The sequence below is a fragment of the Pieris napi genome, chromosome 16 (genome assembly GCF_905475465.1).
Source record: "Pieris napi chromosome 16, ilPieNapi1.2, whole genome shotgun sequence".
Taxonomy (NCBI): Eukaryota; Metazoa; Arthropoda; class Insecta; order Lepidoptera; family Pieridae; genus Pieris; species Pieris napi.
This window is the reverse complement of record NC_062249.1, coordinates 10,532,985-10,549,060: the sequence shown is the minus strand read 5'-3', so window position 1 is coordinate 10,549,060 and position 16,076 is coordinate 10,532,985. Positions and strand designations below refer to the sequence as shown.

Below are 16,076 nucleotides of genomic sequence, written 5' to 3'. Positions count from 1 at the left end.
CACGTTCATTAGCTGACGGATTGCTTCTACGCCACGTCACTTATGACAAATGGTAAAAGTTGCCAGGAAAGAAAATTATAGTTCGTGTCAGGGGAGTTTAACTTATTTTCTTGAATTAATAGATCTGACATTTGGGCACAAAATACAATTTTACCCTATCCATAAATGAATCAAAGACCTCTAAGCTCAACATATTGATTAAAGAATTATCCTACAAGGGCTATAATTATTTTCAATACAACATTTCTTATTAAATAGGCATAATAACATGACCAATACAAAATTGAACACGCCTTGAATGATATAAAAAACTTTCTCAGCACGTCCAATTTTGGGTACAAATTAAACTATTTCCCATCCCATGGCGGCACTTGTGGCGATTTGTCGGGAATCCACGTCCGCGACACATGGGGAAGTGAATCCCGACCAATGAGCCGTATTATGTGATCGTGACAGAAATAGTAAGAATTGTTTTACGATCGATAGGGTTATGTATTTGACGAAAACGAGAAACTTTGATTGGGAAAAAGGCGAAGTTCAATGGATTTCTGATGTGGCATTCTGATCCATGGCATGTTCCTTGTAAAATTATCTTAAAAGTGACAGTTTAGATTTAAAATCTACTATTTTGTAATTATGTATCGCTAAGGATGTCTAGCTAAGTAACTTATAGTTAATTTCAGAAATACTTGCTATATCCATACTAATATTATATCGAGGATAAAGTTGTATTTTTGTATGTTTGTAACGAATAAACTCAAAACTACTGGACCGGTTTCAAGAATTCTTCCTTCATTAGAATGATCCATGAACAACATAGGCTATATTTTTGAAAAACTAATGTCGTACGAGGCGGACAGGTCGCTAGTTACAAAATAATGATAAAACGTAATACAATTTATACATTATTGATATATACGTATTATATGCGATTTGATTACACATAGTATGCAAAATAAATCTTGCCAAGTAAAAGGATATCATCGTTTATATTCAAACACGTGAGCGAAAATCACTCTCTGTAGCAAGTACGAACCTATAATCCTAAATCACATACTGTAAAATCTTTAGTAACGATAGTATGCGAATCTATTCCCTAAGCCGGAATTTATAAAAGCTATAGCTCTGTGAATGTTTCCATACACGATGACAAGCTGAAATTTTAAATTATGTGTCTTGAAGGTACTTATTTGGTCCCTCGTACATCATCGCTCGATCGGGCGGATACACACAACTTTCGCCATTACTGCCCTTGTATTAAGATCGAACTCTGCGTAAAGGGTATGTTTGTAACGCCTCGTGATTAAATTATATATGTCTAAATAAAAAACCTTAATGTAGAATATAATAAGCTGAGTGTAGATGGTTCGCCATTGTGCAAGAAATAGTCGCTAGAATGGGTTCGAAGTGGGTTTGTTTGATAGCTATTGCGATGGTACTACACTCGAATCCTGTCAAAGGTACAGCAGAAGTCATGAGCCACGTGACTGCACATTTCGGGAAAGCGTTAGATGAATGCCGAGAAGAGGTATTATAAAAATTATAAGTCACTAATATTCCTTGCTTGTAATTGTATTTGTTAAGTTGGGTTTAAGTTAAAGCATAAACATCACAACAAACTGGTTTAGTTTTTTAATGAGAAAAGTGTTATTTTTTAATAATATACTTTGTTTTTTTACCAAAAAATAAAACTCCATTTTGAACTTTCATTTGCCAAAATATAACTGACCCCATCTCTAACTTATGGTTGTGTTTTGGATGGGTATTTATAAAGTTAAACTTCTCTTAATCTGTCTTACAAACGTTTCTCGATGTATTTTAAGTACATTCTATTTGCTAAATATTATTTAGAATATTAACTTTATATATCTATTATGTAATCTAACTATACCCAACTTCAGTCAGGACTAACAGTGGATATACTGGAGGGATTCCAGAATTTCTGGAGAGAAGATTTCGATGTTGTACATAGAGAGCTGGGTTGTGCTCTGATTTGTATGTCTAATAAATTCACACTTATGCAGGAAGATGCCAGAATGCATCACATTAATATGCACGATTATATTAAGAGTTTTCCGCAAGGTGAGTGATGTTTACAGTTCTCATTTATAGTATTTAAATAATTCAATTCCTATGAGTAAAAGCAACAAAATCTTTATCTCTATAGCAGCTCACGCTAATCTATACCAAGGAGTATCGAGTCGATAGTATAAAAAACTCGTAAGTTATTCAGAGTCGATGCACATTTTTTCTACGCAATTTGGGTGGTTCTTTGAGTGCATCATTGTTAAATGTAAAGAAATAATATTGAATTATCGAAATCACATAAAATACCCCACCTATTTTTTATTTTATTTAATCAGTGGCGCTACAACCACTTTAGGTCTAGGCCTCATTTTTGAATCTGTTTTATGATAATTTTTCAAACAATAGGTTACTAGGTGATCACCCTCCTGTGTCTGACACAAGCCTTCGACTTCTTGCGTCTAAGACATGTCAGTTTTCTCACGATGTTTTCTTTCACCGTTTGAGCGAATCTCAAATGCGCACATAAAGAGACAGTCCATTGATGCACAGCCGGGGATGGAACCAGGGATGAGAGTCGCACACTAAAGCCACTAGGCCAACACTGCTATCCTATATTTTTGCCAGCACCTAAAAGTCAAATTTCAATTATTGTATGCTACATTAGACAAAATCACAGAAACTTTTGAAGGCTTAATTTATTATACTTAGCTTCTTAATCCAGGTGAATTACTTTCAACAAAAATGGTTGATTTAATGCATAATTGTGAGAAGCAATTTGACGATATCGAAGACGACTGTACTCGTGTGGTTAAGGTGGCTGCTTGTTTCAAGATGGACGCGAAAAAAGAAGGCATCGCACCTGAGGTTACAATGATAGAGGCGGTTTTGGAAAAGTATTAATTATATATAAACGCTCTGATATTGTACATAAACACTTGAAAATTAGAAAGTGAAAAAACAAAACACTAGCGCGTTTGTTTTGTGATTGGTTTAAGGGAAATGCTGGTTGTATCGCGTTTATGAATGTTGTTAGTCCATACTATTGACTTATAACAATCAGACGCAATGCAACATTTTATCGTCTTTAGTTTTACCATAAGATTCACCGTTACATAATAATAAATCAATTTCTAGTTATTTATATACGTAGTAGACAAACGGGCTTACTTGATGTTAAGTGATAGTGCCACCCATGGAAACTCTCAATCCCAGAGCTATGCTAATTAAAACACGACATTAACTTAAGTACTTTGCTTAAGTGTCAGGTGAAGCAACGATTATTCAATATAATTACTGACCACTACTAAGACGCTAATAAATACGGCATTTAAATTGTGTAGGTTTTAGCAAAGTAATGATTGTGCACAGTTTTAATAATCTTATTATAGAAAGGAACCTAATATATTGATCTAAGTTACTAAGTAATTTATTTATCACGACCTACGCTTGTATCACGGACTTGAAATTAAATGTATATTCCGATATATTTTTTATTAAAACCTAAGCCATTCTACATGCCTACACGTGCTTGAAAGCCCAGATTTCCACTAACTAAGTAGCCTAAAGCTCTGGCATCTTGTCTGGCTAAGATGTGCTGTTATTCCCCATTTATAAACTTAAGTAATTATTTTAAATCTTCTCGTTGAACAGAAGATTATTACTAGATTTACGATTTTAAAAAATATCGTCGTAATAATAAAAAACATTTATGTTGGTATCTCTTAAATATGTCAAAATAAGCTCGCCAGTAATAATTATTTCAATTATTTATTCTATAGTAATATTTAAACGCATACATTATTGTCAAAGTCAATTAAATTCTAATATAGATACATTCCTTCTAATAAAAGGTAAAAAAGAAAGAAAAAATCTTAAAAGGTTCGTAAATTATGTAATTATTGTACATATTTCAGAAACCCTGTGACAAAAGCAGACATTTTGAAACATTAAAGATGTTTAACGTCTTAAATATTGGCTGAACTGCTTCAATAAAAATGGTTGACTTAATCTGTAATTGTATAAAGGACAATGATAGAGGCGGTTTTAGAAAATTAATATAATTATGTAAAATAATAATGGATTATCATAAGCTTATTAAGAATACCTTAAATCTTCGCCTAAATCACAAATAAATTTCAAATTACAAAAATATATAAAAATAAAATATGTAATATAAAAAATGTGTTTATTCCTGATAAACAATGCATTTTTGCAGATTTGGGAAATCTTTTACGTAAAAAATACCTGTGTCAGTGATCCCATAACACACAGATAACAAAGTAAAAGTTAATTACATAACAATTTTTTTTATTACTCAATTACAATTTTGAATATTTTTTTTAAACTTATAAGTAAATTATATTTTTTACGTTACTAATAAATAGATAAACAAAAACATAAGTAGGTATAGTACTTAACGTCTATGTAGGTTGACGATGATAAGTACTTAAACATTGTATTACTGAATTTAAGTATAGTTCACCAGGGAATTTTACTCCAAGGTAATTCGAAGTCATGACTGCGTTACAAATTGCAATAATTAACACTAAATCAATTAATTACGGAAGCATTTTAGTTGCTTTTTGAAGTTAGTACAAGATGGAGGTAATGCAACAATTTAGTTACAGTATGGGTTTGAAAATGTTTGACTGTCGGGATAAGGTAAAGTACATTCCAAAAATAGTACAAACAAAAAATGAAACATCTTAGCTATAGTGTAATTTACCAATTTGATTCTTTATCGCGTAATAAAAAAAAGAATCAAACATATATTTTTTTTACGTAACAGGAAGCAAACAGGCAGGAGACTTATCTGATGGTAAGTGATACCCCGCCGCCCATAAACACATTGAAAGAAGCCTATAAGAAGGCAATAGGGGTTGTGTATCAAGTCTCAGTTCACCGTTCGAGTAAATGTTAAATGCGCACATAGTAAGATAGTCCTTTGGTGCACAGCCGGGGATCGAACCTACGACCTCAGGTATGAGATTTGCTCGCAACTCCACTAGGCCAACTCTTCTCTTTGTCTTACTAATACCCTAAGAGATAGGGAAAGTCATAAGTCAAGAAAAGAGCGTACCATTTCTTAAAAGGTCGACAACTCACTTGCGAGCCTCCTGACAATGTGAGTGTCCATGGGCGGTATCACATAACATCAGTTGAGCCTCCTGTAACATAAAAAAGAAACTTAAATCTTCTGTGTCTCGTATTTAATTAGTTGTTCTAGAACGTTTAGAGAAAAAAACATACAACGAATTTTATTATATGATATTAAATAAATTTCGTGTTTTTTACAGCTGGTACATTCACACCTTTTAAATGAGGACATAATAAAGTTCTGGAACAATGACTATATATTGAATAGAACAGCAACTGGGTGTTTAATATTTTGTACTATGGTGGCACTTGACCTGGTGGAGGCTCGTGGTCTGATAGAATCAAATGCTGTGGGGTTCTTGACAGCGAAGGGGGCGGGTAAGGAGTAAGCTCAATGTATTAATTAATTGATTATTTTTAGCCATTATATTGTATTATTAGAACGAATTAATACGAAAGTTACTTCTAGAACTAAAAAAGGAACCCAATTTAAGAAGCGTACCTTTGGACGAGTAGGAAAATATTAAGAAAAATATCAAAATTATAAATAATACCTTCTCAGCTTACTAGACTTAACTAGAAGTAAACATTTGTAATTTGTATACCTGTAACATTATATGTATATATATCAGTAGTTGTATATAAAAATCTTTATGATTTTTTAATTTTATTTATACTCTCAAATATCAATAAATACTTTCTTTGCTCCGTTGGGAGCCCGCGAGAAGATATTATAAATAAAAAAAGTCTCCTATAACTCAGAAAATAAAATCTCCTAATGGCATGAAGAACCTTGACAGCTCAGCTCGAGCTGATTTGGCTAACGAAGTTCGGCCGAAATGGGCTTTTTCCGCGACTAGGGTAAAGGTGTCTCTGGCAAGGCTCGGACTTCGGCATGGGCCGCCGCGGGATGGTCATTCGCCTGAACGACAGGTCGGAAGCTCACTGGAGTTAGTGAAGTGCGAAACAAAGGACCTCGCCTTATCCGGTGAAGGCGGTTTTCCTATGACTTTGCTTTGCCGCGAAAATGGGTTTAAATTTGTGCTTATGTTATTGGCTCATCTGGATCCGATCAGACGTGTCGAGGCCCCCTACATACCTTTTTTGCTCAGCAAAGTGAAATAATAGCGTGCTTTAAATGAAACCTCCATTTATTTTAGGATGAACATCTCGCGGCACTTAACTTACATTAAAGTTAGGATACTATATAACACTTTAAAAATAACTTTGTCATCAAATTTATTGTAGATGATAAGATGGTTAAAACTCTACTAGATCTCTATAGACAATGCGCACGCGCCGTGAAGCAAGTACACCACTGTGCCGCTACCTTGGAACTCGCAAATTGCTTTCGGAAAGGTATATGGAAAATTGGCTGGACACCTGATATCCAACCATTATTAGTCGCACGACGACGAGATTGCTAACTTGTATACAGTTTTAATAAAAGAAACCTGTTTAATTAGTTTTTATATTTGTTAATGACTGAACCTCGACTATGTTAACGAATATAATATAATAGCCGATTGTGTCTAAATGTCTAAATCCGCTTCACAAGACATTTTGTTGTGGTGGGTGGTGGGGGTCTTCCCTGGGAGATACGCCCTCCAATTGTTTAAAGGCATACTCCTTACACAACGGCCGGCAACGCACCCACTAAAATAGGTGTCTATGGACTGCGATGACTGCCCTTTTTGGGTGTCCCGTAGGTTCGTTTACCATCCTATCTTATAAAAAAAATCAAATCAAGGTCTACCATGATACCACTACATGCAGCTTCCCACTCAAGTATTTCCGAACAGATTCGACTTAGGTTTACAATCCTTCATCAAAGATATACATTATAATATTAATATTGCTTCGCACGCTGTAGTAAAACTGTAAAAAAAAGAGTGTGTGTACTTATGTACACGCGTTAGAAGTTATACTTCTTTGACGTATGGAAAAAAAATAACGATAAATATTAAAATTATTATTAGTAAATACTATCACCGTCGTATATGAAATAGATTTAATAAAAACACCAAAATAATATTTATTTATTCACACTGTTTAATTGTACTGTTACGAAACACGTGTTCTAAATATTGAAATACTAGAATATACAATTTGAACATATGTAGTTATTATCGATTTTCATGCCACCTAGAACTAACTTCATACTGATAATTTTGTGTCACGGTGCGCGCGCATCGTAACGCGCCTAAAGAAGTATAACTTCAAAAAACAAAGTTACGTTGATGAAAAACAAAGTAAAAAAAAACGCCTTAGACCCAAAAGTCGATATATCAGATAAAAGGCTGATTATCTTCATCTTCATTCATACATTTTATTATTATAATCTTTAAGACAGCTATCTCTAATATTTCTAAATACTAGCGTTAAATTACTAACTGACGTAACCTTTAAACATCACATACACCTGTCCCTCGCACTTTGATGTAATTAATCAACTCGTAACCAGCTATTACAACCAATTATTACTTGATGAACGCCTTATATAGCCGAATGAACAGCACTCAACGACAGTGTGAAATCGTAGCTATGGCCTGTTATGCTTATATTTTGTGTGTGCTTACATTATTCTCCAGTGTTCTCGCTTCACAAGAGACATTGAAAAATATTGCTCATAGCTTTCTCAAAGTTTTAGACGAGTGCAAGCAAGAGGTATAAAATATGTAAAAATATTAGAATTAAGATTACATTAATCATTAAATATCTGATTTCTTTATGTCAGAATTTTTACTATGCATTTGTATAATTTAAGATAAAAGAGTGTGTGACTATCCACGGATTATTTACTTCATTATAACAATTTTCTTACAGTTAAACCTTCATGAAAACATTTTATTAGACCTTTATCACTTCTGGAAGGAAGATTATGGTTTACTGAAACGCGACACGGGTTGTGCCATCATGTGTATGAGCCAAAAACTGCAACTTGTTGATACAACTGGCAATCTTCATCATGGTAATGCACAAGAGTTTGCAGTGAAGCATGGCGCAGGTATAGAGAGAAAATATAATTATTCTTACGGAAACAGTTCATTAATCGAAGAACGCGTTTTCAATACTTTTAGTTGTTTAAGCAAAGTAGGAAGATGTTTATATAGAAAAATATCAGACATAAATAATTAAAAATCTTATGATAAATTAACATGATTATTTTAGAGGTTGAAGTAGCCCAGAAACTGGTGAATATGGTCCACGAGTGTGAGAAACAGCATCAGGTACAAGAAGATCCTTGCGAGCGCGCATTAGAGGTGGCCAAATGCTTTCGAGGTGGTATTCACTTACTTAAATGGAATCCAACAGTTGAAGTACTCGTTGAGGAAGTGTTAACCGAAGTATAGAATCAATAAAGATTTTATTATGTTTTTCATATCGTTTATTAAAACCTAAACATAACAATCAAACATACAGCCTTGCGATTCTGTAACTCACTTTTCGAACTCACGCAGCGGTTTTCACAGCAGTGGTCGCGCTCAAATCAGTCGTAAAGCAGTCATTTTATCATTTAGCATTTTGATAAGGAGGGAGCTTGTAGTTTATTGTTTAGTAATAATACAAATAATGAAAAATTCATAAAAATAAATTTAAAAAGTTTGGTCCCTGTGGCAGTGTACCTTTAACGCTGGCAGCAATTCCTCGCTGTATTGCGAAACTTATTCATTGAGCGAGGAAAGCACCAGTTCTAGGTCACCGGTACTATCTACTAGGCAGCAACTTAAATCTTTAATTAGCCCCACGGCCCAAGAGTCTCTACTCCAATGGGAACAAAATAGAAGTTGGAGGAAATGTTAAGATTTTGATTTGAAACGAGCTATATTCTGCAGGAAGATATCGCTTTCGCTCGCCAGAATTCACTTCATCCAGCTCAGTTTACCAAAAACGTGTGGTACAATTACTGTGAGGCTGAAATGAGATTGCAAGTGAATTACATATTTGAGTTTTACTTTGCCGTACCTGCTCTAATATTAAATTAATAGACAGTATAGCAAAATAGTGATAAAAGTAATACAAGACTTGCTTATAGTGGTAACAGCTGTAACAGTAGTATTTTGTACAAAAAATACTTGAAAAGAGTATCGGAGAGTCTTGCTATTTTTTTCGCCGTTTCCTTAGTGTTACTACACGAATTTATTACGCCTTTGGACTTTCTGTCAGATACGTTTCGTGAAGGCTTCTAAGATTCAAAGGCGAGACTCAAACAGTCCGTATGACAATTTTATTCGATTCTTACATACGGGAGTTATAGTTCGCGTTAAGCCTTGACAATTTTACCCTAATCCCCTTTTCGAGATAACTCTAGGTGATCATGGTTCTAGCAATGTATACGCAAATAAATTATAACAAAACATTAACCATCTTTATCTTTCTTTGCGACACACTAGAATTTCGTCGAGATAAACAACATGCTAATCAATTATTTCTTTTTACTTTATTTGCATTTGCTCCCCTGACAACGCCGCATACTTCCACTCATATTTTGTTGAAAATTTCTAAGTTAATGACAATATTTTTATGGGTCTTGGTCTCAGATTTTAGTATTTCCGAACCAATTCGACTTAGGGGCCTCCAAGAAAAGAGCGTATAAATTCTTGAAAGGCCTGCAACGCATTTGAGAGCCTTCTGGCAGTGTGAGTGTCCATGGGAGGCGGTATCACTTAACATCAGGTAAACCTCCTGCCCGTTTGCCTCCTATTACATTATTATATTATACACAAAAAAAAATTAAAAAAAGATTTATGCATATATATTTGTCAAACATATTTTTCCTAAAAGGCTTTCTGAGGCGGACTTAAGTTGTCGACTATCTATCTATGGCCTGCCGGTTTCCTTTCGATGTTTACATGTACAGGCGAGAATAGTTCACTCTCGAATCAGATTCGCACATTAAAACCACTAGTCTAACACTGCTCACAATAGTAGTAAATTACCAAAAAAGTTCTCATGTACGCCGTAAACACATTAGCTAATTGAGTACTGATGTCAAGAGGACGAGGGCTGTAAATTAGTATCGGCTTTGCGTTGATTTATTGCGGGATTACAGGATTATCAAGTCAATGCAGGATCTTACCATTTAGCTTTACGCTAATACTATAAAGAGAGTATATGTTTATAAAAGTTAGATTTTTCTTGTATAGAAAAAGAGAAAAAGAAGCTACTTATTTTATTATTAGGGCAGTAGTTCTCCACTAAAGGACATATTTTATTATTATACACGTAGATACTAGGTATTGGTCTACATAGTATTCTGTGTATAAATAAGTGCGAAATATACTTTACATTACGACTATATTTGCATTTCCATTTAGGCATTTGTTAAAGGCACGATGGAGGTCATTCTTAAGATTTATATTTTATATACAAAAGACGGCATGCTATTTGTTTAATTTCAATTAATTTAATGACGTACTTATACTCATATAATATTTAAATATAAAACATCATGGAAACAGTACTAAAATTTATTAGAATCTAGTTACTTTGAAATACATTTAAAGAATTTTTTTCAAGTTGATTTCTTACACAAAATCGCCATTACATGTGCTGGCTATGGTACAAAATAAGATGAGCTGAAAAGTTAACATAAAAAAAATTCTAGCATTTTTTTCTAGATTTGATTATTCGGTATAGTTGCCTTCGAGAGCGATACAACGATTATAGCGGTAAACAATTTTTCGATACCATTTTTAAAGTACCATTTGTGTTTAGGCTCAAAACAGACTTCAGTTTCGGCAATTACCTCTTCATTGGCGGAAAACCTTTGTTCAGCGAGCATTTTCTTCAGGTCTGAGAACGTAGGTAACACATAAGAAACGAAATGCCTAAGACTCAAGACAATGTTTTGTATAAATACAACATGTGTATTTCCGTCACGTAAGATAAACAATGAAGGCTCAGGTGCACGGATCCTTAAATGGGACCATGTGCAATTTACGAATCTCAGATTCTATGATACGACGCGCTAATTTCAGAACGTTTACGAAATATTTACGGTTTTATTGGGGAATATGGTTAAAGCTTTTAGTTGAATACAGCAAATAAAATAAAAGTAAGATGAAAAAAAGTTTATTAAATTACTATACCATCGTACCACTTAATAGCTAAATTTCAATAGGGGCATGCTGACCAGTTTTTGGGAGAAGCGTTATATTTAATCAGGGCTAAAACGGATAGCTTTTATTGACATCTTTTAATCTTAACCTTAACTAAGCTTTCTAAACTTAATTAAAAGCTTAAGCATGCGATAGTTTCTACTTTTTGTTTTTTTTAGTTTCGAATTCTTTTTCATTTCACACAAATAGATTAAACTTATCTTCGAGTAAGTTGAGGCTTTGTTTATTCAAAATGTCAAAAATTTAAACTTATCTGATCGCCTGTTAAAAATTACTGAGTAAATGTTACTCGCCTGCTCTAGCCGGCTGTACAAAATTGGAAAATATCTATAATATTGATTATTCATTTGTTATCCATTTTAGCCCATTTGAAGAGAGTCAACGTTTGGGTAAACTTATATATCAGCCATTATCTCCTCTAGTACTGTTTCCATCGAAGGTGCCCACTTCAAGTCGTGGATCTTCTTTCGGAAACACTTGCTGATTTCCAGGGCTCTCATGCAATCGTCACTGCTCTCTGGCTGATTATTTTCACAGTCGTGGATCATTGTCACTAACTGTTTGGCTAAGTCGTCATCTAAAAATATTCAACGTACACTTGACTTGACTATAAATAGGGTTTAAAATATATCCTAACATTAAGATTATGCTATGAAATCTCTCATGATTTAAGATTAACAACTTCATTGACTGCTATCAAAGCTAACTGTACGGTTCCTGAGTCATCGGGGTGCTTTACAGAGTGCATAACAGAGGATTTTATTGTTACTCTATATTAACCACTCGCGTACAACAATAGAATATATGCGAAATACTGAAATGTTAATTGCTAAAAAAGCCTGAATGACCAAAGTGTACGAGCCAAGTACGTAATTTACACGAATTAAACACTTGCAAAAAAGCAAAACTTCGCTTGAACTACAGTGGCAAGAAATTAGTGATATCAATATCGAGATGTTATGTTAATTAGGCCAGGAACTTATCATCCTGGCAAGTGAATGGTGCTGATCTCATTCCATTACTACATGTTTACTGATGAAAACTACTCTTAACCACCATTATTTAAATACGTATGACCGTATGTGCGTATTCTAAGCCTTAAGGAGGTATTCAAGTTTTAATGCGCTTGTAAATTTGTTGAGAGACTATAAATTCTTGATTTTATCTCTATCCAATTAACTTTAACATGACAGGAAAGGAGAAAGACATTATGAAGTGTATTTGATTATATTATATTTCAGGTGATATGTATACGTAAAATTATTGAAAGTGTTTGCGTGTCCCACACCTTTCCGTTTGACTTCATACCTGCTCCGTGAGTTTTAGCGAACTCATGCGCTTTTCCATGGTGAAATTTCAAATCGTCAGTGATGAGGTCATGCTTAGATGCCATGCACATGATGGCGCAGCCCAGGTCACGATTCAGCAGCTCATACTCCTCCCGCCAGTAGTTCACGAAGTCTTGCATTATGTGCCCACCAAGATTTAACTGAAACAAAACATTATTGCTCATTATACTAGACTAATATTTCCTCTATTAATGAATAAAGGGATTTTTGTGTACATTTATAATACTTTTTGACCAAGACTAATACTTAAAGACCTAATAAACATATTCTTCTAATAAACGTGGAGTAATATAAGTACCTACCGCGCCTGTTACCATAATTACAACGTTTTATAATAAAGCCTCTATGGTCTAAGTAGGTCCATGAAGAAACCTAAACTGTAGATAATAACAACCTACCTCTTTCTTACATTCTTCTAACGCTTTTGTAAAGCCCACAGTGAGCTTTTCCATGATCTCCTGGGAAGACAATGCCGTATCTATAAACAAAAACGAATAGCTCAATATAAGCACTCGCCATTTTGTTAGAGACGCCATTTTGATGATCTACTGATAAAGATGGCAGCTTTATATAAAGCATGAATTCCATTGTTTTACTCATTGACAAAAGACCGACATATCATAGACGATAGAAGTTCCGTATATAGTTTAAACAATTCCAATTTTTTATGTATTATTTTACCCAACTACATAGTAGTAATAAGAATAATTAAAATTTCATAAATAGAAAATTAAAAAAGTTTAGCAGTGTTTATATCGTTGTTGTATTGCGATACTTATTCTGTGAGCGAGAAAAGCACCAGCTCTGGCGTCACTATCCACCAGGCGCCAACTTAAATATCAAAGGATTAGCACCTGTGCACTTGAACCCCACGGTCCAAGAGTCAAAGAGAACAAAATCGAAGTTGGAGGAAAGACTGTTATATTTTAGCCGATTATTATTTAATTTTTACCCAATTTACATTTTATTATTCATATTTATATTATAGTTTACTTCTACATTGCTCATGTATTTTTTTATAGTAGCACTTGAGCAAAAGCACAACTTTCCATATTTTGTTTTTATTATTTGCTGCCCTTCACCATTGTTTTTAGTTCTTTGCTACGGACGTACGTAAATTTTTACCGATCTCTGTTTTATTAATAGTAATTTCTTACGCTTACATAGCGTTTTAATTACAGGCAGAACATCCGCACAGAGCTAAACAATATGCAACAGGCAATTAAAGACAATTGCAAATCAAAAACGTGTCATTTTTAATTCTATACCTATTTGTCTGTAGATTATTCAATTATAATATATTCTTAAATTGTGTATACTATCGTTCTCAAATAAGTATTATATTATTAAATTGTATTTTTAATCTTTCTTTTATTTCAGTGACTTTAATTGTGATTTTGTGTTTAAATAAACATTCTTTATATTAATATAAGGTGTATTATCATATTATAATGTGTACTTAATTCAAAATGTTAGGTTTTTATGATTTAAGACTAACGTAACACAAAGAAGTAATATATAAAAGCATTCTGCGTTTGTTTTACTATTCATTGTTCTAATAATAATTTCCTGTTTTTCCAAGAGTTAAAAATTAGTTCGCCAGAGAAGTTTCACTTCTGACATGTGTACTTTGTACGCACGCACTTTTTTATTATGTATGGTGTTTATTCTTTTTTTTTTCAATTAATCCATGAATCTTCAACATCACTTGTATGTGAGAACTTCGAATTGGTTTTAGTAGAATAACATTTCCTCATTTACTTGATTTCTTAAGAAATACGAGACTCTATAGAATTCCTTAAGGGAATTCAATGTTTATTTATTCCGTTTACACACTGTGTTATTGAAAATATAATTGGATTTTCATTTACCAAAAAAACTATCTGCGTTTACAGAGCGCTTTATAAATAAAACCATATGAAATTAATTAGCAAAGGTCTGCATATTACTTAGCGTAAGTCCAGCAAATAAAGGAGAGCTACTACTTCATACAAGCATAGAAATACAAAAGCAATACAAATACAGTACCCGGCCATTTATAAGTCGCATCGTGCTTTAGAAAGAGATACTAGGCTAGCTTCGGCTTCGTATAGCGCCGTCTGTCTCCTGATAGATACTGCCTTGCGATTCTGTAACTCACTTTTCGAACTAATACAGCGGTTTTCGCATCGGCGGTCGCTCTCAAATCAGTCGTGAAGCAGTCATTTTATGATGAAGCATGATGAATGAAGCAATCATTCTGATAAACAATAAACTACAACCTCCCACCTTTTCAGAATGCCAAATCATAAAATGACTGCTTCACGACTGATTTGAGAGCGACCGCCGATGCGAAAACCGCTGTGTGAGTTCGAAAAGTGAGTTACAGAATCGCAGGGCTGGACTGTTAGTGTTTTGTGTGACAGAGATGACGCTCTACAAAGCGAGTATCTCTTTCTAAAGCACGATGCGACTTATAAATGGCCTGGTACTGTACTATGTATTAATGATACATCAAAAACTGTGTATTATATAATCCTGACTTAGGCCAGAGGATCTCACGTAAAACAAGTAGCATATAAAATGACTTATAACGTTTGAATTTATGTATATATATTTTTGTAAATCTTAAGAATGTTTTTTATCACAAGACAAAGTTTGAGCTTTAAGCTGCACAGTATGTAAACCTGAGTTCAATGAAACTGTGACCGTAGAAGCCAAAGACGATCAATAAATAATTCAACATTCAAATTAGGTTCATATCTATTTAATCTAAGTAATGATTTTACAATACAATGTAATACCATTTCTGTACCTCCTTGATGAGACTAGCGACCCTAGTTCCAAAGACATTAATAAGGAACGTTGAATAGTACTAAGGATCCATATAAACACTAGGGAATGTCCCGGAATTGCACGGCTGGACATTGATATTAGTGTGTTCAGATTTCACTTGAACAGCTCACGATAGTTATGTGTGATTAGATGTACATAAGTAGTACAGTGTAAACTATTTATAAATTGGTTGGTTTAACTCAAAACCCATATATTAGATCACTCTTTATAACGCAACAGCCACTCTCTATTACGAAGAAATATTTTCATATATAGACAACATACTTAAGTGTAATTGTTTTTATAATCATCTTACAAAACTAACCTATTGAGGTGCCGAAAGTTTTAAAAAAGACGTCTGAGGTTATAAACAGCCGTCTCGCCTTTGTTATTGTTAATTGCATTAACACGTGTGCCATTATTCTTAGATTAAATTGGCTGTAGGAAATTTTGTCTCAGTTACTTAACGCGCTATTGTCACCTATCTATTATATATATAAATTATTGTAATTGGTTAAATTTGGTGTTTTATCCCTTACCTCTCTATAACGAAACTCCATATAACGAATGATACCGAATTCGTTATAAAGAGTATACACTGTATTTAAGATGTCAAATCCAATCAGATTTGAATTTCACTTATTAATTTCTCGTCTCCCCTTAAAGT

At 33.7% G+C, this 16,076-nt stretch overlaps 4 protein-coding genes and 1 long non-coding RNA gene across 6 annotated transcripts in view; 4 read left to right on the top strand and 1 right to left on the bottom strand.

The window, feature by feature from the left end:
* Positions 1–16,076, top strand: part of LOC125057091 (protein prickle-like) — a 289,973-nt gene that overhangs the window by 103,837 nt on the left and 170,060 nt on the right. The gene's annotated exons all lie outside the window — the stretch shown is intronic.
* Positions 1,362–3,510, top strand: LOC125057098 (general odorant-binding protein 2-like). The gene is made up of 3 exons (XM_047660571.1): positions 1,362–1,528; positions 1,902–2,082; positions 2,750–3,510. The coding sequence occupies exons 1-3, from the start codon at positions 1,397–1,399 to the stop codon at positions 2,926–2,928; spliced, it is 492 nt and encodes a 163-aa protein (XP_047516527.1). The 5' UTR covers positions 1,362–1,396; the 3' UTR covers positions 2,929–3,510.
* Positions 4,629–6,546, top strand: LOC125057101. Its single transcript, XR_007118167.1, has 3 exons — positions 4,629–4,689; positions 5,325–5,502; positions 6,373–6,546. It is a non-coding gene; the product is annotated as an uncharacterized LOC125057101 (long non-coding RNA).
* LOC125057095 (pheromone-binding protein 1-like) lies at positions 7,638–8,494 on the top strand. The gene is made up of 3 exons (XM_047660569.1): positions 7,638–7,791; positions 7,951–8,131; positions 8,296–8,494. Exons 1-3 carry the CDS (start codon positions 7,669–7,671, stop codon positions 8,475–8,477), a joined length of 486 nt encoding a protein of 161 aa, XP_047516525.1. The 5' UTR covers positions 7,638–7,668; the 3' UTR covers positions 8,478–8,494.
* On the bottom strand, positions 11,200–13,146 carry LOC125057096 (general odorant-binding protein 1-like). Its single transcript, XM_047660570.1, has 3 exons — positions 12,994–13,146; positions 12,555–12,735; positions 11,200–11,823 (listed from the first exon to the last, which is right to left on the bottom strand). Exons 1-3 carry the CDS (start codon positions 13,129–13,131, stop codon positions 11,642–11,644), a joined length of 501 nt encoding a protein of 166 aa, XP_047516526.1. The 5' UTR covers positions 13,132–13,146; the 3' UTR covers positions 11,200–11,641.